Source organism: Homarus americanus, unplaced genomic scaffold (genome assembly GCF_018991925.1).
Source record: "Homarus americanus isolate GMGI-L3 unplaced genomic scaffold, GMGI_Hamer_2.0 scaffold51159, whole genome shotgun sequence".
Taxonomy (NCBI): domain Eukaryota; kingdom Metazoa; phylum Arthropoda; class Malacostraca; order Decapoda; family Nephropidae; genus Homarus; species Homarus americanus.
The window spans coordinates 1-27,288 of NW_024714920.1; the positions used below are offsets into that span (position 1 = coordinate 1).

Below are 27,288 nucleotides of genomic sequence, written 5' to 3' on the forward strand. Positions count from 1 at the left end.
CATTGTATACCTGCAATGTCTCTTTACAGGTATGCACATTGAATTGATGTAAACTTGTACAGTACTGTATGATGATTCTACTGAATAAATAGAGGTAAAAACCTGTACAGTACTGTATGATGATTCTACTGAATAAATAGAGGTAAAAACCTGTACAGTACAGTATATAAGTGTGTTATTAAAGATATACGCACCTATTACAGAGAGCAGAGCTTGTCTATACGCCAATCCAAAGTTGCTTGTGGCAGTACAAACATAAACACCCGTGTCCTGTACTGACACGTGGGGGATCACCAGCTGTAAGATAAAACAATAAATAAACTCCAGAGGAAGGAAGAACATTCTATTGTCAACAAATACAAAATGTCTATGTTAGGAGAAGGATCATTGCTGAAATTCTCTACAGTACAATCAAATGAAACACTGAACACCTCTAATGACCAAAATGATGTTGGCATTGAAAACATTAAAATTATTTATTTTGGAAATCTATGTAATGGTTTACCTCGCTCCTCTACCACATATGCCGCTTCCTATTCCAAAAGTAAGAAGTTAACACACATTATCAAGAGGTCGAGAACACTACCAGTGAGTCGACCAAGACACAAAAATAAGTGAGTAAAAGCGGCATCAAACTGGCACTTGTATTGGCAATTTTCACTTTCGGCTAGTACTAGTGGCTAGTTTTGAGGGGCTACTGGCTGGAGTTCTGACTGCCAACAGCCCATTTGTCCAGCCTGAAATATTGGTCTTAAAATCACAGGTACCGCAATTCTCCGGAGTCAAAACAGAATCACTATTGCATTATATTAATATTAATAGAAATTATGTATTATGTGTAGGTTTGATGAACAGTCATCATTCAGATAGTTGTAATATGCAAGGTGTGCTAAAAAAATATATATAATAAAATTAAATAAAGTTTTCTACACTGTCTAATTTGAATCAGTTGCTAACATCCTTCTCCTCGTCCATTTATCTTTTTATTTCCACAATGAAAATACAAAACAATCACATAAACCTTTAAATAAAACACTTACCAGCATGTAGTACATATATCCTGAAAATATCAAAACTAGTGTTAATTAGGGCTATTACTGTAAATTTAGTCTGTTTCTGCAGATCAGAGCCAAGCTTTCTTCCCTCTCACTAGCCAGGAATAAGTCCACAAGCGTTTCTTCTCATGTGCAGGTCGTGTTGTGTTGTGTCTCTGTAACAAAATGTTTGCACTCAGGCCTTCGTTAGTGAGCAGCAGCAATTTGACAGTAATTACATAAAAGCATCGTCTTAGTGATGTGAATGTGTAAATTGGTGTAGGATTTTTAACGTTATTCGCGATTGTATATTGAATTATTTTCCCTGCATACTAGGAAACAGGCTGGGAGGTATACAACCACAAAATCATTGCCATATGCACTTATCCTGTATCTAGCGTGCAGCAAAGATCATGTTAGTGGTGCCACGTGATGGTCTAAAGCCACATTGAGATTCAGGGAGAAAGTTTTCTGCTTCAGGAAGAAATCTGCTTACGAGGACTCGGGCGATAATCTTGCCAGCTTTGGACAGCAACGAGATTCCCCGGTAGTTGCCACAGTCTGACTGGAGGCATCTTTAAGAGCTTGGGGGTTTCCTCCTTTGTTTCCATACATTCTCCAGGAGAGAGTGGAGACGGTTGGTAAGCTGAGGTCCTCCTGCTTTATACACCTCGGCTGGGATTCCATCAGGCCCTGAGGTTTTGTTGTTTTTCATCTGTTTGATGGCGGTAGCTACCTCGTCCAAGGATGGAGGACAGCTGAGATGGGCTCTGGTTGCTGAGTAACCTTCTGGGTAGTCAGGACATCCACATCGGTGTTTCGGTTGAGCAGCGAATGGTAGTGCTCTTTCAAGCGCTGACGGATGCCTTCTTTGTGTTTAATTAGGGAGTTACTGTCGGATGAGCGGTAAGGGGGGCTATGCCATGAGTGAGTGGCACATAAAATGTTTTAGTGTTATTGAAAAATTTGCGCATCTTGTGTTGATCTGCAAGTTTTTGTGCTTCACATGCTTTATTTTTAAACCAGTCGTTCTTTAGTTTGTGAAGTTCACACTGGGCCGCCATTTTCTTCTTGCCGAAGGTATGAATGAGCTTTGTTCCGAGACTGAGGGTTGTTCTGCCAGTCATTTAAAGCAGCACCTTTATCATCGATGAGTACATGGATTGCCGGGTCATTTTCATCAAACCAGTCCTGGTGTATTCTTTCGATCTGGCCGAGGGTCTCTCTGCAGGCTTTTGTCATGACAGTGTCGAGAATACCCCATTCAGCATTGGGATTTGGGTTGTTTGTTGTCAGGTTGTTTATCAGCCCATGTTGGAGCTGCTCTCTGAAAGCATGTGCTACCGCTGGATCCTCCAGATGCTTCGTGTTAAAACCTCTTCTGGAGGCTTGCTGCCTTTGCCGTTTTGGGGCGACGTGAAGTGAGAGCTTAGCTCTGACGAGCCGATGAATAGTGTTGCAGTGTCTGAGGCATGCATTGTTCGGGTGATGAGGACATCTCGGCGATCTCTGTCTCTGACAATGATGTAGTCAATGAGATGCCAGTGTTTGGATCGTGGGTGTTGCCACAAACCCTTGAACTTGTCGGCCTGCCTAGACGAGGTATTGGTGATAGTGAGATTGTGTGCAGCACACTTGCTGAGGAGGAGTAGGCCATTGGGATTACACCTGCCTAGTCCATTTCTCCCTATGGTTCCCTGCCAAATGTCAGCATCTCTGCCATCTCTGGCATTGAAGTCACCAAAGAGCACAACCTTATCTTCTCTGCGTATAAAGGTTAGCACTTTGTCAAGGTCAGCGTAAAAGGCCTCCTTGATGTCATCTTCTGCATCCAGTGTTGGGGCGTATGCACTGATGAAGAAGGCATGACGTGAGTGATTCAGTGGGACTCTAAGTGTCATGAGGTGCTCGTTAATGCCAATAGGAGATATCAGTTCGCCTGCATAGGATGTGTTGGCGGATGGCAAAGCCAACTCCATAGAAGCGGTTTCTCTCCGCAGCAGGCTTCCCCTTCCAGAAGAAGGTGTATCCAGACCCCCGTTCTGTGAGCTGGCCCTCATCTGGGAGCCGGGACTCACTAATGGCTGCCACAAGGGCAGTTCTTCTTTCAGGAAGCTTATTTGTGCCAGTATCCAGAAGGGTCCTGACATTCCATGCAGCGACCATAAGAAGTTGTATGGTTTGTTTTTGTTTGGATCTGTGATTATAATTGACTGACACACACACACACACACACACACACACACACACACACACACACACACACACACACACACACACACACACACACACACACACACACACACACACACACACACACACACACACACACACACACACACACACACACACACACACACACACACACACACACACACACACACACACACACACACACACACACACACACACACACACACACACACACACACACACACACACACACACACACACACACACACACACACACACACACACACACACACACACACACACACACACACACACACACACACACACACACACACACACACACACACACACACACACACACACACACACACACACACACACACACACACACACACACACACACACACACACACACACACACACACACACACACACACACACACACACACACACACACACACACACACACACACACACACACACACACACACACACACACACACACACACACACACACACACACACACACACACACACACACACACACACACACACACACACACACACACACACACACACACACACACACACACACACACACACACACACACACACACACACACACACACACACACACACACACACACACACACACACACACACACACACACACACACACACACACACACACACACACACACACACACACACACACACACACACACACACACACACACACACACACACACACACACACACACACACACACACACACACACACACACACACACACACACACACACACACACACACACACACACACACACACACACACACACACACACACACACACACACACACACACACACACACACACACACACACACACACACACACACACACACACACACACACACACACACACACACACACACACACACACACACACACACACACACACGGGAAACTGAAGTACTCGGAATAAACTTGATTAACACCCTTCCCACATCTGTCCAGGAGGTTGAATCCGAGACAGAGTAGAGTAGTGTGAGCCAAACGTGCCACCACCATACCTTCTAACTTGAATACAGTAATATATGGTATTATAATATTCTTCTCCATTTCCCTATAACCTTCTTCATCCTTACCCCTGAATGGTTCTCAAATGCTCTTAACTTTATTTTATAAGATACACTAAGGACACATATAGTACCTTCATGAAGCTTAGAATCACAATCGTTTTTACAGCCTCGGTCGGATTTCAGCTCACCTTAGTGTAGAAGGATCCATCGGATGGGGTATGAACCTGTGTAGCTTGGAGAACAATATAACGGTGACCCTTCCAGTTTAAGGTGTCCTTGTCAGGGATGTGTTCTGCCTCATTTGAGCCATCTTCCAGTCGACGGAGCCACTGTGAACCAAGGAAGTGTTAACTATGAGTAGAAGAGACATAACTTTAAAATCATGCTGAGAAAGCCACTTAATAAGGGTTTGAGTCATGCAACACTTTGAATCGGAACACACTTGAATTATAGCTGGGTTGGGTGAATATATACCAGCAGATATGGTTATAAAATATACCAGCAGATATGGTTATAAAATATACCAGCAGATATGGTTACAAAATATACCAGCAGATATGGTTATAAAATATACCAGTAGATATGGTTACAAAATATACCAGCAGATATGGTTATAAAATATACCAGCAGATATGGTTATAAAATATACCAGCAGATATGGTTACAAAATATACCAGCAGATATGGTTACAAAATATACCAGCAGATATGGTTATAAAATATACCAGCAGATATGGTTATAAAATATACCAGCAGATATGGTTACAAAATATACCAGCAGATATGGTTACAAAATATACCAGCAGATATGGTTATAAAATATACCAGCAGATATGGTTACAAAATATACCAGCAGATATGGTTATAAAATATACCAGTAGATATGGTTACAAAATATACCAGCAGATATGGTTACAAAATATACCAGCAGATATGGTTACAAAATATACCAGCAGATATGGTTACAAAATATACCAGCAGATATGGTTATAAAATATACCAGCAGATATGGTTACAAAATATACCAGCAGATATGGTTATAAAATATACCAGCAGATATGGTTACAAAATATACCAGCAGATATGGTTATAAAATATACCAGCAGATATGGTTATAAAATATACCAGCAGATATGGTTACAAAATATACCAGCATATATGGTTATAAAATATACCAGCAGATATGGTTACAAAATATACCAGCATATATGGTTATAAAATATACCAGCAGATATGGTTATAAAATATACCAGCAGATATGGTTATAAAATATACCAGCAGATATGGTTATAAAATATACCAGCAGATATGGTTATAAAATATACCAGCAGATATGGTTACAAAATATACCAGCAGATATGGTTATAAAATATACCAGCAGATATGGTTACAAAATATACCAGCAGATATGGTTATAAAATATACCAGCAGATATGGTTATAAAATATACCAGCAGATATGGTTATAAAATATACCAGCAGATATGGTTACAAAATATACCAGCAGATATGGTTATAAAATATACCAGCAGATATGGTTATAAAATATACCAGCAGATATGGTTACAAAATATACCAGCAGATATGGTTACAAAATATACCAGCAGATATGGTTACAAAATATACCAGCAGATATGGTTATAAAATATACCAGCAGATATGGTTACAAAATATACCAGCAGATATGGTTATAAAATATACCAGCAGATATGGTTACAAAATATACCAGCAGATATGGTTACAAAATATACCAGCAGATATGGTTATAAAATATACCAGCAGATATGGTTACAAAATATACCAGCAGATATGGTTATAAAATATACCAGCAGATATGGTTACAAAATATACCAGCAGATATGGTTATAAAATATACCAGCAGATATGGTTACAAAATATACCAGCAGATATGGTTACAAAATATACCAGCAGATATGGTTATAAAATATACCAGCAGATATGGTTACAAAATATACCAGCAGATATGGTTATAAAATATACCAGCAGATATGGTTATAAAATATACCAGCAGATATGGTTATAAAATATACCAGCAGATATGGTTACAAAATATACCAGCAGATATGGTTATAAAATATACCAGCAGATATGGTTATAAAATATACCAGCAGATATGGTTAAAATATACCAGCAGATATGGTTACAAAATATACCAGCAGATATGGTTACAAAATATACCAGCAGATATGGTTATAAAATATACCAGCAGATATGGTTACAAAATATACCAGCAGATATGGTTACAAAATATACCAGCAGATATGGTTATAAAATATACCAGCAGATATGGTTATAAAATATACCAGCAGATATGGTTACAAAATATACCAGCAGATATGGTTACAAAATATACCAGCAGATATGGTTACAAAATATACCAGCAGATATGGTTATAAAATATACCAGCAGATATGGTTATAAAATATACCAGCAGATATGGTTACAAAATATACCAGCAGATATGGTTACAAAATATACCAGCAGATATGGTTATAAAATATACCAGCAGATATGGTTATTCTTCCCGTATCTTATCTTATAATACTGACAGACAAACAAACAAACAAGGATTACTTTAATGTGTGGAGTAACATCAGAGTTGCCACTACACTGGAAGGTGGCCGACTCTCCCGCCACCACGGTCGTGTTCGCCGGATACAGAGGATTAAACTCAGGCTCCTTTGGTCGTGCTTGGTCTGAGGACAACAGATTGAATATACTTATTGTGTAGATTACTATTTAGGAAGTGGTTAGAGTTATGTCGAAACAGTCTATACACCCACTGAGGCATTGCTAGCTGTAGGGTACTGTCAAGGGAGTGTTATACCCTACCCTGGGCTGTCTTCTAGCTGTAGGGTACTGTTAAGTGTAATATCCACAACTCCCACCTTCAAGATACATTACTGGATCTTACAGTACAGTAGTGCGGTTGTCAAGTCCCATTTTGTCCAGCTACGTGGCAGTGACAATTCTTAAATGCAGTTACAGTGATCTGGAGTAACTGGCTTTGATGTACTGTACACTACTACATGATGACGTCAATGAACAGTATAAGGCTGGTTCATGTATACTCTCATTAACTCGGTCATTTATTTCACACTTCGTATTTATTTAAGTAGTTTTCTTTTTATATTCCTAATCTTGTCCTTGTTTCCTGTAATAAATATAAATTCATCATAACATCATTCATTATATCTACTCACATTTTTTCAAACCTTTCTTTCAAATACAAATACAATGCTCTTCCCTTCCTCTCGTGTTCTACTGTAACCTATATTCTCATGCTGTCACTTCCCTCACTACTTGCTAATCTCCCTTTATACTGTAGTGAACAGTGACATCACCCACATGACTCTGGCCTATATATACTGTTATTGAATATGATGTATTTCTTTGTGTATAAACCTCTGTCCTGCGTGGCAGTGAGAAGTGATACCACCCTCAGTGTCAAGACCTGACTGAATTACTCAGAATAGGCAAACTGTACTCCAAGCTTTGTCAATAAATTTGTTAAACTAAAAAAAAAACTAAGACTCTCATTTTATCCAACTCTCCACCTCCCTTCCTTTTGTTCGCGTTCTTACCTATAACTCGCAGTGTCCAATTTGCATTTCTGGCGCCGAGGTCGTTGACAGCAGCACACGTATAGGTCCCTGCATCCTCCGGCCTCAAGTCCAGCAGATGGAGGGAGTGTCGATTGAGGCGAGATTCCCCACCCAGTGATCCTTCCCGCAGTTCCAAGCCATCCTGTAGGGCGCCAAGCTTAGGTTAGGATGGGTTACGCTTACCTTATCTAAACTGATAGATCACAACTCTGTTGTTATCGTCCTCGAGGTTACGTCACCTTAGTTAAGGAGTATTTTTGTATGTGTGTAATAATAATAATAACAATAATAATAATAATAATAATAATAATAATAATAATAATAATAATAATAATAATAATAATAATAATAATAATAATAATTTTAGCAACAATTATAATAAGTATACTACTACTACTATTAATAATAATAATAATAATACTAAAAATAATAATAATAATAATAATAATAAGCGCAGACCAATCAGCAGGTAAGATCTCAAAATAGGTTACCATAAGGGACTTAAATACATTTGTAGTGGACGTCTCCCCTACAACTGCCTACAACTGCGTAGCCACGCCACCACCTGCTACCGCCTTCCCTAGCAACCAACCAGATGTTACCGTATCTTAGCAACGAAACTAGGAACCGGCGACTTCTCGGGTTTTCCCAACATGACTCATAGCGGCTGCTGGGTATATAAGCTCTGTCTCTCCATTGAGATTCATTCTGACCATTCTTCTTGAACAAGCAACACCTCCTCTGCCGCTGCCTGGCTGCCTTCGCTTCTCCTCGCCTGCCTGGCGGTCCTCGCTCCCGCCAGCGAGCATGGCGACCCACCAGCTGTCCTTCTCTGAGCTTCCTCACCAACCAACTCTCATTCTGCCCATCTTCCTGAACAAGCAACATCTCCTCCAGCAAGCTCCACGCTGTTAACATTCATTCAACCAGGAGGCCAGCAACAGGCAACATCTTCTCTAACGAAGCTCCTGCACATCTACCTCCTTCAACACACTACTCACCGAACGTCTTCTACTGAGCAGCCCCTCACCAGACGGCACCTCCAGCACCAGACTGTCTATCATATAACTTATATATTATACAAGAAAACCACATTAGAGTTTCCTTCCATCCTGAGTGCTAGACAACATTAATATCTCGATACCCCTACAATGGTGACTCCCGGAGATTAGCACTCACACAGGATGGAGGAGACACTGATCACGCTCCCAGTCTTCAAGCAGACACCGGCTCCTCTTCCTGCCCCACGCACCACATTCTGACGACCCCAGCACACCCGTCCTGCCTCAGACGCCGACCCCGGCCCAGCAATAACCCCTGACGCGGCCTCTGTTCCTGAATCCGGACCCACACACACCCTCTTTTCTCCCTCAGGTACTCCCTGCTAATGTCCTGCACCCTGCTGCTGTCGTGGACCCAGCTGCTGTCACGAGCCCTAATCCGCTTCTGCTGACGCAGCCCCTGCTCCTGACCCAGGCCCACACACACCCCAGCAGGCGCATCTGACGACCCTGTACCTGTCGTGAGGGAAGCACACCAATCACCGCCTCCACACACCCTTTTTCTCCCTTCTCCCACAGATAGTGTGTATCTAGACAGTTGTATTTCAGCGATCGGCTCATCACGCCATCGCCGTTGTCTCACATGAGGCATGCACCGCCCGGTTTGCCTCACATGTGCTAAGCAACTCTACAGACAACAAGTCTCCTACACCGCCTGGAGGGAAGGGGGAGTATTGTAGTGGACGTCTCCCCTACAACTGCCTACAACTGCGTAGCCACGCCACCACCTGCTACTGCCTTCCCTAGCAACCAACCAGATGTTACCGTATCTTAGCAACGAAACTAGGAACCGGCGACTTCTCGGGTTTTCCCAACATGACTCATAGCGGCTGCTGGGTATATAAGCTCTGTCTCTCCATTGAGATTCATTCTGACCATTCTTCTTGAACAAGCACCACCTCCTCCTCCGCCGCTGCCTGGCAGCCCTCGCTTCTCCTCGCCTGCCTGGCGGTCCTCGCTCTCGCCAGCGAGCATGGCGACCCACCAGCTGTCCTTCTCTGAGCTTCCTCACCAACCAACTCTCATTCTGCCCATCTTCCTGAACAAGCAACATCTCCTCCAGCAAGCTCCACGCTGTTAACATTCATTCAACCAGGAGGCCAGCAACAGGCAACATCTTCTCTAACGAAGCTCCTGCACATCTACCTCCTTCAACAAGCTACTCACCGAACGTCTTCTACTGAGCAGCCCCTCACCAGACGGCACCTCCAGCACCAGACTGTCTATCATATAACTTATATATTATACAAGAAAACTAAATTAGAGTTTCCTTCCATCCTGAGTGCTAGACAACATTAATATCTCGATACCCCTACACATTCATAATATTGATGAGGGTAATGGGGATAGAAAATTGGGTCTTTGAGGGAAATAGGCATTATTGGAGAAGGGTTCACGAGTATAAAAAGTGGCGTGTCTCGCTGGTACAATACAGATATATGAGGGAGACGAACAATAGGCACGTAACCCCACCTGCCATTATAATAACAAAAGGCTATATGGATTATAACTTTATCTTAGGTTATTTTTATCTCTTAATACAAGGAAAACTCCTCTGTTTATCTCTTAATACAAGGAAAACTCCTCTGTTTATCTCTTAATACAAGGAAAACTCCTCTGTTTATCTCTTAATGCAAGGAAAAACTTCTCTGTTTATCTCTTAATACAAGGAAAAACTTCTCTGTTTATCTCTTAATACAAGGGAAAACTTCTCTGTTTATCTCTTAATACAAGGAAAAACTCCTCTGTTTATCTCTTAATACAAGGGAAAACTTCTCTGTTTATCTCTTAATACAAGGAAAAACTTCTCTGTTTATCTCTTAATACAAGGAAAAACTCCTCTATTTATCTCTTAATACAAGGAAAAACTTCTCTGTTTATCTCTTAATACAAGGAAAAACTCCTCTGTTTATCTCTTAATACAAGGAAAAACTTCTCTGTGTATCTCTTAATACAAGGAAAAACTCCTCTATTTATCTCTTAATACAAGGAAAACTCCTCTGTTTATCTCTTAGTACAAGGAAAACTCCTCTGTTTATCTCTTAATACAAGGAAAAACTTCTCTGTTTATCTCTTAATACAAGGAAAAACTTCTCTGTTTATCTCTTAATACAAGGAAAAACTCCTCTGTTTATCTCTTAATACAAGGAAAACTCCTCTGTTTATCTCTTAATACAAGGAAAACTCCTCTGTTTATCTCTTAATACAAGGAAAAACTTCTCTGTTTATCTCTTAATACAAGGGAAAACTTCTCTGTTTATCTCTTAATACAAGGAAAAACTCCTCTGTTTATCTCTTAATACAAGGAAAAACTTCTCTGTTTATCTCTTAATACAAGGAAAAACTTCTCTGTTTATCTCTTAATACAAGGAAAAACTCCTCTATTTATCTCTTAATACAAGGAAAAACTTCTCTGTTTATCTCTTAATACAAGGAAAAACTCCTCTGTTTATCTCTTAATACAAGGAAAAACTTCTCTGTTTATCTCTTAATACAAGGAAAAACTCCTCTATTTATCTCTTAATACAAGGAAAACTCCTCTGTCAAGATGAGGACTGTGTCAAGACAGAGGACTGTGTCAAGATGAGGGACTGTGTCAAGATGAGGGACTGTGTCAAGACTAGGGACTGTGTCAATATCAAGGACTGTGTCAAGATCAGGACTATGTCAAGATCAGGGACTGTGTCAAGATAAGGAGTGTCAAGATCAAGGGACTGTGTCAAAATCAAGGACTGTGTCAAGATCAGGGACTGTGTCAAGATCAGGGACTGTGTCAAGATGAAGGACTGTGTCAAGATCAAGGACTGTGTCAAGATGAGGACGTGTCAAGATGAGGGACTGTGTCAAGATCAAGGGACTGTGTCAAAATCAAGGGACTGCGCTCAATATCAAGGACTGTGTCAAGATTAGAGGACTGTGTCAAGATCAGGGGACTGTGTCAAGATCAGGGATGTGTCAAGATCAAGGACTGTGTCAAGATCAGGGACTGCGTCAAGATCAGGGGACTGTGTCAAGATCAAGGAACTGTGTCAAGATCAAGGGACTGTGTCAAAATCAAGGACTGTGTTAGGGTCAAGGACTGTGTCAAGATAAGGAGTGTCAAGATCAAGGACTGGGTCAAAATCAAGGACTGTGTCAAGATCAGGGACTGTGTCAAGATACAAGGGACTGTGTCAAGATACAAGGGACTGTGTCAAGATCATGGGACTTTGTCAAGATCAAGGGACTGTGTCAAGATCAAGGGACTGTGTCAAGATCAGACTGTGTCAAGATCAGGGACTGTGTCAGGGTCAAGGGTTGTGTCAAGATCAAGGACTGTGTCAAGATAAGGGACTGTGTCAAGATGGGGGACTGTGTCAAGATGAGACTGTGTCAAGATCAAGAATGTCAAGATCAAGGGACTGTGTCAAGATCAGGGACTGTGTCAAGATCAAGGACTGTGTCAAGATCAGGGACTGTGAAGATACAAGGGACTGTGTCAAGATACAAGGACTGTGTCAAGATACAGGGACTGTGTCAAGATCAGGGACTGTGTCAAGATCAGGGGACTGTGTCAAGAGGAGGGACTGTGTCAAGATCAGAGGACTGTGTCAAGATCAAGGGACTGTATCAAGATCAAGGGACTGTGTCAAGATTAGGGGACTGTCAAGATCAAGGGACTGTGTCAAGATCAGGGACTGTGTCAAGATACAAGGACTGTGTAAAGATCAGGGGACTGTGTCAAGATCAGGACTCTGTCGAGGTCAAGGGACTGTGTCAGATCAAGGGATTGTGTCAAGATCAGGGACTGTGTCAAGATGGGGGACTGTGTCAAGATGGGGGACTGTGTCAAGATCAAGGGACTGTGTCAAGATCAAGGGACTGTGTCAAGATCAGGACTGTCAAGATCAGGGACTGTGTCAAGATCAGGGACTGTGTCAAGATCAAGGGACTGTGTCAAGATACAAGGGACTGTGTCAAGATACAAGGGACTGTGTCAAGATCAAGGGACTGTGTCAAGATACAGGGACTGTGTCAAGATACAAGGGACTGTGTCAAGATCAAACGACTGTGTCAAGATCAGGGACTGTGTCAAGATCAAGGGACTGTGTCAAGATCAGGACTGTGTCAAGATACCAGGGACTGTGTCAAGATACAAGGGACTGTGTCAAGATCAGGGACTGTGTCAAGATCAAGGGCTGTGTCAAGATCAAGGACTGTGTCAAGATCAGGGGACTGTGTCAAGATCAGGGACTGTGTCAGGGTCAGGGACTGTGTCAGATCAAGGGATTGTGTCAAGATCAGGGACTGTGTCAAGATGAGGGACTGTGTCAAGATGAGGGACTGTGTCAAGATGAGGGACTGTGTCAAGATGAGGGACGTGTCAGGGTCAAGGGACTGTGTAAGATCAAGGGACTGTGTCAAGATGAGGGGACTGTGTCAAGATGAGGGGACTGTGTCAAGATCAAGGACTGTGTCAAGATCAAGAGACTGTGTCAAGATCAAGGGACTGTGTCAAGATCAGGGACTGTGTCAAGATCAAGGGACTGTGTCAAAATCAAGGGACTGTGTCAGGGTCAGGGACTGTGTCAAGATCAAGGATTGTGTCAAGATCAAGGGACTGTGTCAAGATGGGGACTGTGTCAAGATGAGGGAACTGTGTCAAGATCAGGGGACTGTGTCAAGATCAGGACTGTGTCAAGATCAGGGACTGTGTCAAGGGTCAAGGGACTGTGTCAAGATCAGGGACTGTGTCAAGATCAAGGGACTGTGTCAAAATAAGGGACTGTATCAAGATCAGGGACTGTGTCAAGATCAGGGACTGTGTCAGGGTCGGACTGTGTCAAGATTAAGGGATTGTGTCAAGATGAGGGGATGTGTCAAGATGAGGGACTGTGTCAAGAGGAGGACTGTGTCAAGAGGAGGGACTGTGTCAAGAGGAGGACTGTGTCAAGATCAGAGGACTGTGTCAAGATCAAGGGACTGTATCAAGATCAAGGGACTGTGTCAAGATTAGGGACTGTGTCAAGATCAAGGACTGTGTCAAGATCAAGGACTGTGTAAAGATCAGGGACTGTGTCAAGATCGGGGACTGTGTCAGGTCAAGGACTGTGTCAAGACAAAGGATTGTGTCAAGATCAAGGGACTGTGTCAAGATGAGGGACTGTGTCAAGATGAGGGACTGTGTCAAGATCGGGACTGTGTCAAGATCAAGGGACTGTGTCAAGATCAGGGACTGTGTCAAGACTGCGGACTGTGTCAAGATGAAGGGACTGTGTCAAGATCAAGGGACTGTGTGAAGATAGAAGGGACTGTGTCAAGATACACGGACTATGTCAAGATCAAGGACTGTGTCAAGATCAGGGGACTGTGTCAAGATCACGGGACTGTGTCAAGATCAGGGACTGTGTCAAGATGCGACTGTTCAAGATACAAGGACTGTGTCAAGATCAGGGACTGTGTCAAGATCAAGGACTGTGTCAAGATCAAGGGACTGTGTCAAGACAGGGACTGTGTCAGATCAGGACGTGTCAGGGTCAAGGACTGTGTCAAGATCAAGGATTGTGTCAAGATCAAGGACTGTGTCAAGATGAGGGACTGTGTCAAGATGAGGACTGTGTCAAGATCAAGGGACTGTGTCAAGATCAAGGACTGTGTCAAGATCAGGACTGTGTCAGGTCAGGGACTGTGTCAAGATCAAGGACTGTGTCAAGATCAAGGGACTATGTCAGATCAAGGACTGTGTCAAATCAGGGACTGTGTCAAGATCAAGGACTGTGTCAAGATCAGGACGTGTCAAGATCAGGGACCTGTGTCAAGATCAGGACTGTGTCAAGACAAGGGACTGTGTCAAGATTAGGGACTGTGTCAAGATACAAGGACTGTGTCAAGATAAAGGGACTGTGTCAAGATACAGGACTGTGTCAGATCAGGGACGTGTCAAGATCAGGACTGTGTCAAGATCAGGGACTGTGTCAAGATCAAGGGACTGTGTCAAGATCAGGGGATTGTGTGAAGATCAGGACTGTGTCAAGACAGGGACTGTGTCAAGATCAGGACTGTGTCAAGATCGGGACTGTGTCAGATACAAGGACTGTGTCAAGATCAAGGACTGTGTCAAGATCAAGGGACTGTGTCAAGATCAAGGACTGTGTCAAGATCGGGACTGTGTCAAGATACAGGACTGTGTCAAGACTCGGACTGTGTCAAGATCAAGGGACCTGTGTCAAGATCAGGGGACTGTGTCAAGATCAGGGGACTGTTTCAAGATCAAGGGACTGTGTCAAGATCAGGGGACTGTGTCAAGATCAAGGGACTGAGTCAAGATCAAGGGACTGTGTCAAGATCAAGGAACTGTGTCAAGATCAAGAAACTGTGTCAAGATCAGGGGACTGTGTCAAGATCAAGGGACTATGTCAAGATCAGGGGACTGTGTCAAGATCAATGGACTGTGTCAAGATCAAGGGACTGTGTCAAGATCAAGGGACTGTGTGAAGATCAGGGGACTGTGTCAAGATCAGGGGACTGTGTCAAGATCAATGGACTGTGTGAAGATCAAGGGACTGTGTCAAGATCAAGGGACTGTGTGAAGATCAGGGGACTGTGTCAAGATCAAGGGACTGTGTCAAGATCAGGGGACTGTGTCAAGATCAAGGGACTGTGTCAAGATCAAGGGACTGTGTCAAGATCAAGGGACTGTGTCAAGATCAGGGACTGGGGTCAAGATCAGGGACTGTGTCAAGATACAAGGGACTGTGTCAAGATACAAGGACCGTATCAAGATCATGACCGTAAGCCAAGATCAGGGGACTGTGTCAAGATCAGGGGACTGCGTCAAGATCAGGGGACTGTGTCAAGATCAGGGGAATGTGTCAAGATAGGGACTGTGTCAAAATTAAGGGACTGTGTCAAGATTAGAAGACTGTGTCAAGATCAGGGGACTGTGTCAAGATCAGGGGACTGTGTCAAGATCAGGGGACTGCGTCAAGATCAGGGGACTGTGTCAAGATCAGGGGAATGTGTCAAGATAGGGACTGTGTCAAAATCAAGGGACTGTGTCAAGATCAGAAGACTGTGTCAAGATCAAGGGACTGTGTCAAGATCAGGGGACTGTGTCAAGATTAGGGGACTGTGTCAAGATAAGGGGCTGTGTCAAGATCAGGGGACTGTGTCAAGATCAGGGAACTGTGTCAAGATCAGGGTGTACTGCGCACATAATTGTCATTCCTAAAAACCCCATTTAATTCATATTACGCTATATAACATTCAAATCCACCGCGCTTGTAGAACCTCAGAAAACGGGAAACATTGATAAAGGACAACTCACCTACTCAATGTTACTAGACCATGTGTTGTATTGTACCCAGGTACAGTTATATCATATTAATTGTATGTATTCATAGCATTAAGGAGAACTCAGGGTATCCATAAGATGAATGTTAAAGTCCAGTTGAGCCGGACTAGTGTACTGTAGGACTAAGTGTGGATCAGGGTTTGAAGGTCATACTATTTACGTCTGTGAACGTGTAGCGAACATAACTTCCACAGATATCATATGAAAATACATGAGAACAATGATCTGGAAAAAGGATAAATGTATCAGAACTATGTGAGGTGTTGGAAGTGACCCAGAAACTATACTTGAAAGGAAATATCTTGTATGCGTCGGTATGAACTTAATACACCTCGTATCCTCACGTGACATATACCCACGACAGGTACAGTGATCAGAGAATCTTATGTCTGTGTTCAAATAGTGCAATGTGTGAGAGGAGGATCCCTCATTACAGTTTTAAGTGAAGTTGATACACCCCCGCCATGAACATTCAGCCTTTGTTTTAAGGCGCGTCATGTACCCGCCTCGGGTGTGCCGCGTTGATATTATAACCCAATGAATTTACCCACGAACTAGCAAACCAAGACCTTACCTTAGTGTGTAATTTAGGATTAAAATATGTGTTTATACGGCATGAGTGACAATATACCGAAAAGTGTTCAGGTGAGAACCGTAAGAAATAAAAGTAAAAATTAAAGATTGGAAACTGTAGGCCTACGCGGTGACGAGCGGCAGGGCACTGCCCTCAGTACCCTCCGTTCTACCGTCACCTCAGGTCAGTGTCCTATCGGGCTATATCCCGCCCTATAATTAAGGCTTATATAGAAGTTATTACAGTTTAAAGCTTTGCCTGATATATAAGTGTAATAGTAATGTGTTAGGGGGTGTGATAACCGCCCGTCAGGCATTATTTCTCAGTACCCTCCGTTCTACCGTCACCTCAGGTTCCATGCGGTCGGAGTGCCTTGCTGCCCGGCAGCCATTATCCCTATGAGCGTCCCAACAGGTGGTGACTACTCCCAGCTATGCCAATCCACTGTGAACCTGTGGATTTCCAGCACACCACTCCAAATGAGTAGTAACAAATAAGGAGACCGTGAGAAACTCTGCGGTCGTCACTTGGAGCGACCTATAATACCAGGCGTAGAAATAGTACTGGTATGTCTCTTGGTGAAGCCCTCGTCTTTACCCACCGAGGGCGGTGTGCGAACGAGGTGCCTGTTGTGTATACCTAAAAGTTACAAGGAGTCCCATACCTGCAGGGGTGGAGTGTAACATGTGTGTTGAGATGGTGCTACTATGTATGATAACCGACGGTGCTATATTCCATACAGGTGGAGCAGTCTGATGTGTTAAGGGATAGTGTAAGAAGGAATGACCGAGGTAAGGTGGTCACAGATTGTTATGCAATAAGTATGTGGATGACACGCCATTAATGTAAGACATCTGGTGCCCATCTGGGTAACCAACATTTTCGTTGTTCTTCTGAGGAAGACCAATTCATTTGTATGTTTTTTACCAGTATGCTTTATGAGGAATAAATTAATTAAGACATGTTATGGTTTCACCCTTCTTCCCCCTTATCGATCTGGTCAATGGAAAACCTAACCCAATGCCTAGTCCACTCTGCACGCTACCTAACGAGCTACATGCTGTCCAGAGGGAGTCTGGTGGCAGCGACCCTTAGAAATTAAGATTAGAGTTAAGTATTTACCCTTAGTATTAATGACCCCCAGTCTGGCAGTATAAGGGGACTGTGTCAAGATCAGGGGACTGTGTCAACACCCTGTACACATTCACTCTCTGTATTATCATTCCGCCAATAAGTGTGTGTGTCACTGTACGTGTTATGTGTCCTCGTCTTGTTGTGCGTCACCCGGGGTCAGTAGCTTCTCACGGGAAGTATCACCACGGCGACACATAACACACTTGGGTAAGTTATACTGTAGGTATGGCATTTATGAGTGTGTGAGTTAGTGCCCAGGTAGTTGAGGTGTTGCCCTGACTTCACACACACCCGCCCCTCATCATCCTGATAACATTGTTTCCTTAAAATTGCTAGAATGTATGAACCATTGGACTGGTGAATCTAAATGGATCCGAACTACAGCTACACATATGAAGATGTTTGGACTAGACCATCTGTACAAAGTTGGGACACAACAGCGCTTCCTGCCACCCTGGCGGACAGTTCCCTTTGATATCACAATACTGATGAAAATATAACACAAGACCATCTACACAGATGGATCTCTAAACACCGCCTGTGGGAGGGCTGGAAGTGCTATTGTTGTGACTCATCCTGACGGTAATATAATTGAGAAATGAGTTAGAATTAACAACTGGGCATCCACTCTACAAACTGAATTAGTTGCCATACTCACAGCTATTAAATTTATTGAAACCACTGTCACTGACAGTCTCATCATTACTGGCTCTCTATCCTCACTACTTGCCCTTGACACCCTCAACTCAAGTTGTCATGCGCTCGTCTCTGTAGCCAGACACAAATATGTGTACATTGTTGACCGGGGTGTTAAGGTCAAACTGTTGTGGATCCCCTCTCACATAGGCCTCATAAAACATGACAGAGTTGATGCCCTCGCCAAACTCGCGTCTAACAAAGACACTGTTGAATGCAATTTGGGTCTGTCAAAAAGAACCCTTAAAACTGTAATTAGGAAAGAACTTATTGATGAATTTGACGCAAGTAGACAAGTGCAAACAGGCACTAGTCGATCCATAGTTTACCATGATGAGATGTATCAAGTGAAGCATGTATATGGAACAAGTAACAAGATCACTAGATTACAAGATGTTGTAACCGCTAGATTAAGGTTAGGATATAAGTACCTCTGGCAGTATGTTCCTCAAGCAGATGTAAACAAGACTAAATGTAAAGTGTGTGGCCAGACATATGGCCACACACTTGAACACTACGTCCTCGACTGTGTGAAGATAGAACCTTTTAGGGACAGGTCCAAGCACACTGTGTGTGAAATGGCACAACACTTCATCTCTAATGGCAAGATAGCCGACATATTAAGATAGTATCCACGTTTTTGCACTTAGTAACTATATCAGTTCCTATGTAAAGAACCAAACACACAATGTGCTTGAATACCTCTCACGCAAATGCGAATAACAAAGTGTGAGGCCAGACATACTGCCTCACACGCCTGTACTCACGCATTTGTGAATAAGTTACCCTTTATGTATAGAACTAAACAAATAATGTAATTGAAATACTGTGTAACATTCAGTGCCATAATATCCTGACAACGGGGGTTAATTATTATGACCCTTTGTAAACTCTACTCTGTAATCCTTTTGCGCTACCGCTCACAGGATGAGTGTGGGGTGCACAATAAACTAGCCGCTGTAAGTGGCAAAATCAATCGTCACCTGGGCCGGGGAAAGAGGCTAGCTGATCTAAAGTGTTGGTGCGAAATTACAAACTGATAATTGATTGGCCGGGTATAAATGACCAACAAAAGCTTCGTTGGCCATATATAGTGGAACTGGACCTGAAGATTAACCACCCTAACGTTACCTAGGGAAGTTAGGTTAGCGTTTGGGTGGTTATTCTTCTAGTGAAATAAGCTGGGGTAGATAAGCTTCAGGTGAAATAAGCTGGGGTAGATAAGCTTCAGGTGAAATAAGCTGGGGTGGATAAGTTTCAAGTGACAGAAAATAGCGCATCCAAGATGGTCAACACAGGTCCCAGGTCCTTCACACACACACACACACACACACACACACACACACACACAAATGCTTCAGCATCTTGAGAGTGAATATTGTGGCGGCAAGTCTCCGCTTTTGGTGGAGTAAGTTCAAAGGCTTTCACGACCTACAGATATACTCCCCAGCTCCCACCCAGCTCAAGCGTGTGGCCTGAGGGAGAGTTTGGGATTATAAAAGTCCGGGGTTTCCATTTACAGAGTGGCTGTCAACACGTGTGGTGCTGCCCTGCGGTGGCCCCTGGTGACGGTGTCGTGAAATGCATCATAGAAAAACAAGGTGGACCAGCTGTGAGCCAATCACGTATATGACCCACAAGTAGGTGCCAGATATTGTCAAGTGTCCGGGAAATATTAAGACCAACTGTACAGACACACTAACGTCTATCCATGTTGGTCGACCCACAAACAAAACAATGGTTGTCTCCTCATCTACATATAAAAATAATATGAAGATGAATTGTGATAATAAGAAATAACAAAAAGAAAATACTTCCTCTTACACTAGAGAGGACTGAAAATATTAAGCCGAGAATATGTTTAGTGACGCTGAGAGAGAGAGAGCAGCACCAGCGGGGCGGGTCTTACACTACTGAACACCACAAACAGCTGAGCATCGTTCATGACAGCTGGCAACTCAACACCAGAAGATAGGATTCGAAATGGATCCCCCTTGTCTCCCTCTTTCCCGTTATCCCCTTCCCTCCTCTCCCCGCCCCTCCCTTCCCTCCCCTCCCTGCCCCTTCCGTCCCTCCCCTCCCCGCCCCTTCCTTCCTCCCTGCCCTTCCTTCCTCCTCCCCTGCCCTTCCTTCCTCCTCCCTGCCCCTTCCTTCTCCCTCCCCGACCCTTCCCTCCCCACGCCCTAATTTCTATGACAAGCGTCACTTGATTCCACACACCACGCACCAAACTTAACAAGAGCTTAAAAAACTTATTTAATGGAAGGTCCAGTCCGCCAGCGGAAGTGGTGGTGGTGGTGGTGGTGGTGGTGGTGGTGGTGGTGGTGGTGGGTAGTGGTGACTGTGGTCGTAGTAGTGGTGATGGTGGTGGTAGTGGTGATAATAATGGTGGTAGTAGTAGTAGTGGCTGTGGTGATGGTAGTGATGGTGGTTGTATTATACTCAGGACCGCTTCCTCGCCCCTTTAGCTCTTCAAATACTGGCAATAATACCACATCTATTTTGTCAGAGGACACACACAAAGACTAAGCACAAAGAAAATGTGGCAGCAATGAAGAGATGCAGCGATGGAACATCTACTATAACAACCTTGTAAAGATTCATAGCTTACGGTTTTATGTAGAGCGCTCTTGTGACACAATTGGCAAGGTATTGGATATTTGGACCCATATTCTAGAACGGGGTGGTAATATCGACAATATTTACCTAGATTTCCTTAGGCTTTTCGACAGTATTACCCACGAAAGGCTAGTCAAACTGGGTACAGGTCCGAAATGTCTAAGCGTGGATGAGGGCTTTTCTACATGACCACCAAAAGCAATGTGGTGATTAATGGCACAAAATCGTCATCTGTACCTGTAGAAGTGGGGTACCGCAGGGTAACGTATTGGGCCCGCGGCCCATTTTGTTTTGTTTTCATAAATATGCCTGACGTTATACCTCCTCCGCCTAAATGTTGCCGATGACGCCAAATTATTTCAGAAATTAAGAATAAGCAGACTGTGAAGCTGCAAGGGCCCTCTGTGGGCTCAGGAATGTTAGTCAGAAGAATAGCTGCTGAATTCAATATAAAGTATAGAAGAGAGATGCACCTGGGGCATACCAACAGTAAGGAGGAAGCTACCATATGTCCCCAACAGGATGAAAATATGCCTAAGATTGAGACTTTGTTGTGTGAATAAATTGTGACATATTTGACAATGAGCTGAAGTTCTCGGGCAGGTATTGTGAGAAGAGTAAATCAGGCAAATAAATTATTGGGTCTTCATAAGAAGGTCGTTCAGATATCTAGACAGTCCGTCCCTCGTGACGATCTTCAGAGGTGAAGTGCTTCCCCATCTGGAGTGCTGTCACCCATCTGGTCCCGAGATATGCGCAGGGACACCAACCGGTTGGTTGAAAATGTTCAGAGAGGGGAGCCGCAAGCTGAATTTTGCCTGCACTTCAACATCTCCAGCTTCCTGAGAGATTGGAGCGCCTGAACACTTTAGCCCATACTTCACAGACGAACGAGAGGACCTAGTTGAGGTTACTCAAAGCATCTCAGGGGAACTTTCTCCGGTTGAGTGTCCTTACTTGGAGCTGGCGGACGCTCGCCTGGGGGTCACAGCTCAAGATTGAAGAAACCGCAAGTCCAGAAAACCGTGAGGTAAACTTTTTTGGAGTGAGGTTGTAAGCTCTTGAACAATCTACCAAGAGAGTGTTGTGACTGACAGCACCAGAGATGTGAGCTCTTTCAGAGAACTTGTGTAACACTGGGCAGGTTCCAGTGAACCTGAGCCGGTGCATGCCCAGTGTTGCCAACAGTGCGTGACAGAACGTGATGGAGAATCCTTGGGCAACTAGCGGAGCCGACAACACAGTGAAAGAATATAAAGGGAAAAAGACATGATACGATCGCTTAGAAGCATTACCAACAAAGCCGATCCAGTGGAGAAGGATAAAAGTAAGAAGTAAAAGCTATGGTGTGTGGCAGACTGGAATCCTAGATGATCTCCTATGTGGAAAACCAAAAGAACACACCAGGAGAGACTTGAAGTACGGGTGACAGAGAACAAAACACCAAATGACGTGGCAAAGAAAATTTGGAAACTTTCAAAATGCGTGTATGGGGCGAGTAATACTCTGGCGGTAGATCTCTGGAGGAATCCTCGGTGGGGGTGATGCGCCAATAAACAGAGAAGGGACATTAAAAACTGCTGAAAGAAACATTCCCTGCAAGCGACGAAAAGGCATCACGTTTGAGTGTCTATACCAATGCTGTCCTGTTCGAAAATAACAGGAAGAGAGATGGTGTGGAAAAAGGCTGGAAAGCCTCGAGGAAGGCAGAAGGCCCGCTAAAGTCCTGGATACCAAACGATTTGAAGTCATCCTCAACCTGAAACAAGTTTGGCCCTGTAACCAAGCAATCTCTCTGCACTACCATTGCCGCTTACGCCCAAAAGCTTGCAACCTCTTGCTGCTCCATCACCTCCCAGGCCCTGACGGCCTGCCTTCACTCCTGGAAAAGAATGCTTAGGCCTATGAGAGGTGGGGAAGTGTAGAGGGCGGATCATCAGGAGTGCATAATGGAGGTGGTAAGGATGATGTCAGGAGGCAGCAGCAGGGAACCTGAAGTGTGTGCTGGCCACCAGGCTGGTCGAGGAGGGCGGCCATTCACGCCATGAGATTGATATTCAGCGTGATTGTGAGGCCGTTCTCCTGGTGGATCTTCAAGCATTCCTTTATGCTAACACAAGCTGCACTGCACAACATCGGAATCAGAGTGTCCACTTTGCAATGTATGTTGAAAAGAATTTGTAGCAAGAGATCCATCAGACCTTTATGTAGTAAACAACATAAGCTCTAGAAGGTGATACCATCTTACAGATCCTTGAGGGAACAACACAGGGGACCCTGTTGCAATGTCTGTGGGCTATCAGTGCTCCAACAAGAAATAAAATTTAAGAACATATTTGGGGGTCAAACAAGTGGCGCTATGCTGACAGCCTTACAGGAGCCTTTTTGGGAAGGTGGAGAACTGTCAAAAGTGGTGGGACTTGGTAGCATCCTGAGGCCTAAAATAAGTCACCACCAAAGCACTGGACGTCCTTCCTCATCATTATTGAAGCCCGAAAGAGTATGAACGGGCAAAGGAGGTTTTTGGCCGTAAGTAGTCAAAATAACTAAGAACGACCAAAGACATCCTAAAGGCGCAGTAATTTAGCTTTCTTGGACTTCAAGACTTCCAATCTTGTGTGGGAAGAGTGAATGAGTGGGTTAGTGAAATCAAGCTCTGTCTGGAATTGCTAACACAAACCATGCGGCGCTACTAGCTGCATTCACCCATGAGTCAAACTTTGTCGTTCAGAACTACCTGGTCGTACTATCCTGATGCTCACCTCCTCCACCCTCTGGAAGAAGTTATCAGATGTCGTTTTCATTCCTAAATTATGAAACACCACAAGCTTAGCAACTTGGAAAAACCTTCTTGCCTTCCATCAAGACTGGGAGGATGGGACCTAACAAATCAGGAGATTGCTGCCACTGAACATCAAAATTCATAAGCTCAGCCAGCCTCGGATACATAATAGCCCAGAGATGCAACAGGGAAGTGGATACCAGTGAAGTAAATGAATTCATGGAGTCGGTACGACAGATCGGCAGCTTTTACCAAAAGTATTAGGTGCAGCAACCTGTTACTGGGTACTAGAAAATTTGAAAAAAAAATAGCTATAGCATGGAGGTGAGCCTCCGAACTGGTTATCTCACGTTACCGATATTAAAGACAAATGGGTTCAGTCTTAATAAACAAAATTTACAGAATTGCATTGCTCTAAGAATGCGATCGGCCAATGGGGTTTGCCCTCAATGCGTGTCCTATGATAGCAATCACGCCATATGTGGTGTGCCAGAAGAGGGCTTCCATATACATGAGCATGACAGGTAACAGATCACCTTAAATGTGTTGAAAATCTTACTTGGGGATGTCATGGTAGAACCGACCTCCTTCCATTGGACGTTGAGATCTTCCAACTGGGACTTCAAACACCTCTAACGGCCCGTGCTGGACATTAGTGCCTCAGCAGAAGTTCTGGACCGCTGAGGGACAGCGTTTTTCTTCAACATCAGGTTCCCAATCCCATGGCGCATGTCTGCATGGCTATTCTCGATGCTTGCACATAGGAGGAGCCCAAGAACAGGCGCAAAGAGAGAAAGGAGCATGGGGAGAGAGAATTCAAGAAACGTTCAGTCAGGGGCAGCTTCACTCCTCTAGTGTTTAGCCCCTCTGGTGGGGATGAGACCAAGTGCAAGAATGTTTCACCGCCAGACTCTGGAAGTAGTCTCGAACAGAAGCAGCAGCCCAGAATTTATGTTACACACAACCTGGATGAGATATGGTATCTTTTCTCTCTAACCTGAACAGCTTCTTTCTTGCCCTGTGAGAAACAGAGCTTCTGCCCCTATAGGAAATAACCTGCAGAATGTTAAACTATGAGGCTACTGTCACTGAATGCCGCGCTAGATCTCTTGACTCAACTAATTACACAGACAGGATAGCTACTTATGTATTGAATATTTAATATTAAGGTAAAATAAATAATTCTGGCGAAGGTGTGGCTATTGGGAGGCTGGAAGGCCATAAAAAAATAGTAGTAGTAATGCGTAGTATTAAATTCTTGCCTCCCCACCATAATGTATATGGACTACTTAATGTGCAGTAGAGATATGGAGAACGAACCAGAAGTGAGAGGTATACACGGTAACAACTTCGATATTACACCAGTGAGACCATATAAATAGTGGTTATTATTGCCAAGGATATATAAACTTAAGTGCTTGTACGTGACAAACTCTTAATCCCACAGTGTATCATTCTGATGTATGGATGGTCGCCATTGAGAGGGTAGCTACACACACCTGTAACACGTCCCTACTACTATGGACACAACCTGTTCAATACTGTCACCTCTCGTCCTTCCTCACTAGAACCAGTATTATCTTGTGCTACTGGATAAATCATATGATGGAGGCGGACGTAAACTTAAGGTGCAAAGTCTTGATGACAGACATTATTTGTATCTCATTCTAATAGTACAAAATGCACTAGCTGTGTTTGTCAGCAACAACCAAACCATCATGTGTCTTGCGCAAAGAAGGAAACAATTACCGCAACATATAACCTTCATGGCGAGGAGCTGTCACAGGAGGCCCACGTGGATATCGCCGGGACCCAGCAGCCATGATATCCTAAACGATAGCGAGAATGAGTCCTCAGCACAAATGTAGTACTTTTCAATAAACGCTGTCAGCCATTTCAATGTCCATATGAAATTGAATGAGAGACATACCACAGGAAGTGGAATGGCATGTCGATGGAAAAACAGAACTTATATGGGTTAAAAAACATACCAGAAATTGTCAGGTGGACGCCAGCAAACCTGTTTGAACCACCTAAGTGTGCAGCCGCAAAAATGATTCTGAGAGACAATTAGTCTCTTGAAATACCTCCGGAGCCACCCTCCTTGCCCGTTAGTTCTTCCACTATACTGGCAATATCACCACATCTATTCTGTCAGGAGCACACACAAAGACTCCATACAAAAAGCTGGCATAATGAAGAAAGACTGACACTGTATGTGTGTCACTGAAGAGGCCATGATGATCTCTCCTATGTAGGCTCTGAAACACTGCAGGAGAGAGAGACTAAAATCTGCAGAGACGGAAAAGCAAAAAACACACCGATGATGCTACTGCAGGAAGTTTGGAAACAAAATGCGTGGCAGAAAGGGTAATATTTTGGCGGTAGATCTCCTCTGAAGAATCTTCACCAGTAGGGTCCTGCCAATAAACAGAGAGACATTAAAAACAACGGAAAAAGAAATACATCCTCTGCAAGTGATGGCAGAAGGCATCAGGTTTCAGAAGTGCCTATATCCACCAAATGCTGTCCTGTTAGAAAATAACAGAGGATGGTGTAGGCACTGAAGAGATATCAAGCCCTTCAGGTCTGGATGCAAACGGATGAAGTCATCCTCAGCACTTCTGATTTGGCTCCGCAGCAGAAGTGATCTCTGCAGCCATTTACCGTCCTTGCAGAAAGCTGGCATCCTCATGCTGCCATCACCTTCACATGCTCTGACGGCTTCTGCTGCGCCTCATTCCCCTGGATAAGAATCCCAGGATGTGAGCGAATAAATTGGGGGGATGCTGAGCGAATCATCGGAAAATGCATAATGGGTGGTAGGTTGATGTCAGAATAGCCTTCTGAAGGAACCTACGGAAGTTTAGTAATCAATAACAAGCTGGAAGAGCTACCATTCCTCATGAGAACGATATTTGAAACAACGTGATTGTCAAGGGCCGTTCTCCTGGTCGACGCTTCAAATACACATTCAGCATATCTTAAGCACCAGGAGACGCACTGCAACATCAGATCAAGTGTCCAAGCTTGCAATGTGCTGAAAAACTCCTATAGGAATCCATCAGACCTTTATATGGTAAACAGCAAAAGGCCTACGGTGGAAATGCACCATCTTACACAGTCGACCGAGGGAACAACACAGGGACCTGTTGC

At 43.8% G+C, this 27,288-nt stretch overlaps 1 protein-coding gene across 1 annotated transcript in view; it reads right to left on the reverse strand.

Moving 5' to 3' along the window:
- Window positions 1-161: 161 nt before the first annotated feature.
- Window positions 162-27,288, reverse strand: part of LOC121879758 (fibroblast growth factor receptor-like 1) — a gene marked incomplete at its 3' end in the record, with an annotated part of 45,493 nt that continues 18,366 nt past the window's right edge. Inside the window, exons 5-8 of the mRNA XM_042386530.1 lie at window positions 7,913-8,075; window positions 6,903-7,024; window positions 4,498-4,638; window positions 162-297 (exon numbers count right to left, since the gene is read on the reverse strand). Of these exons, the coding sequence (XP_042242464.1) occupies window positions 162-297; window positions 4,498-4,638; window positions 6,903-7,024; window positions 7,913-8,075 (562 nt within the window). The remainder of the gene's footprint in view (window positions 298-4,497; window positions 4,639-6,902; window positions 7,025-7,912; window positions 8,076-27,288) is intronic.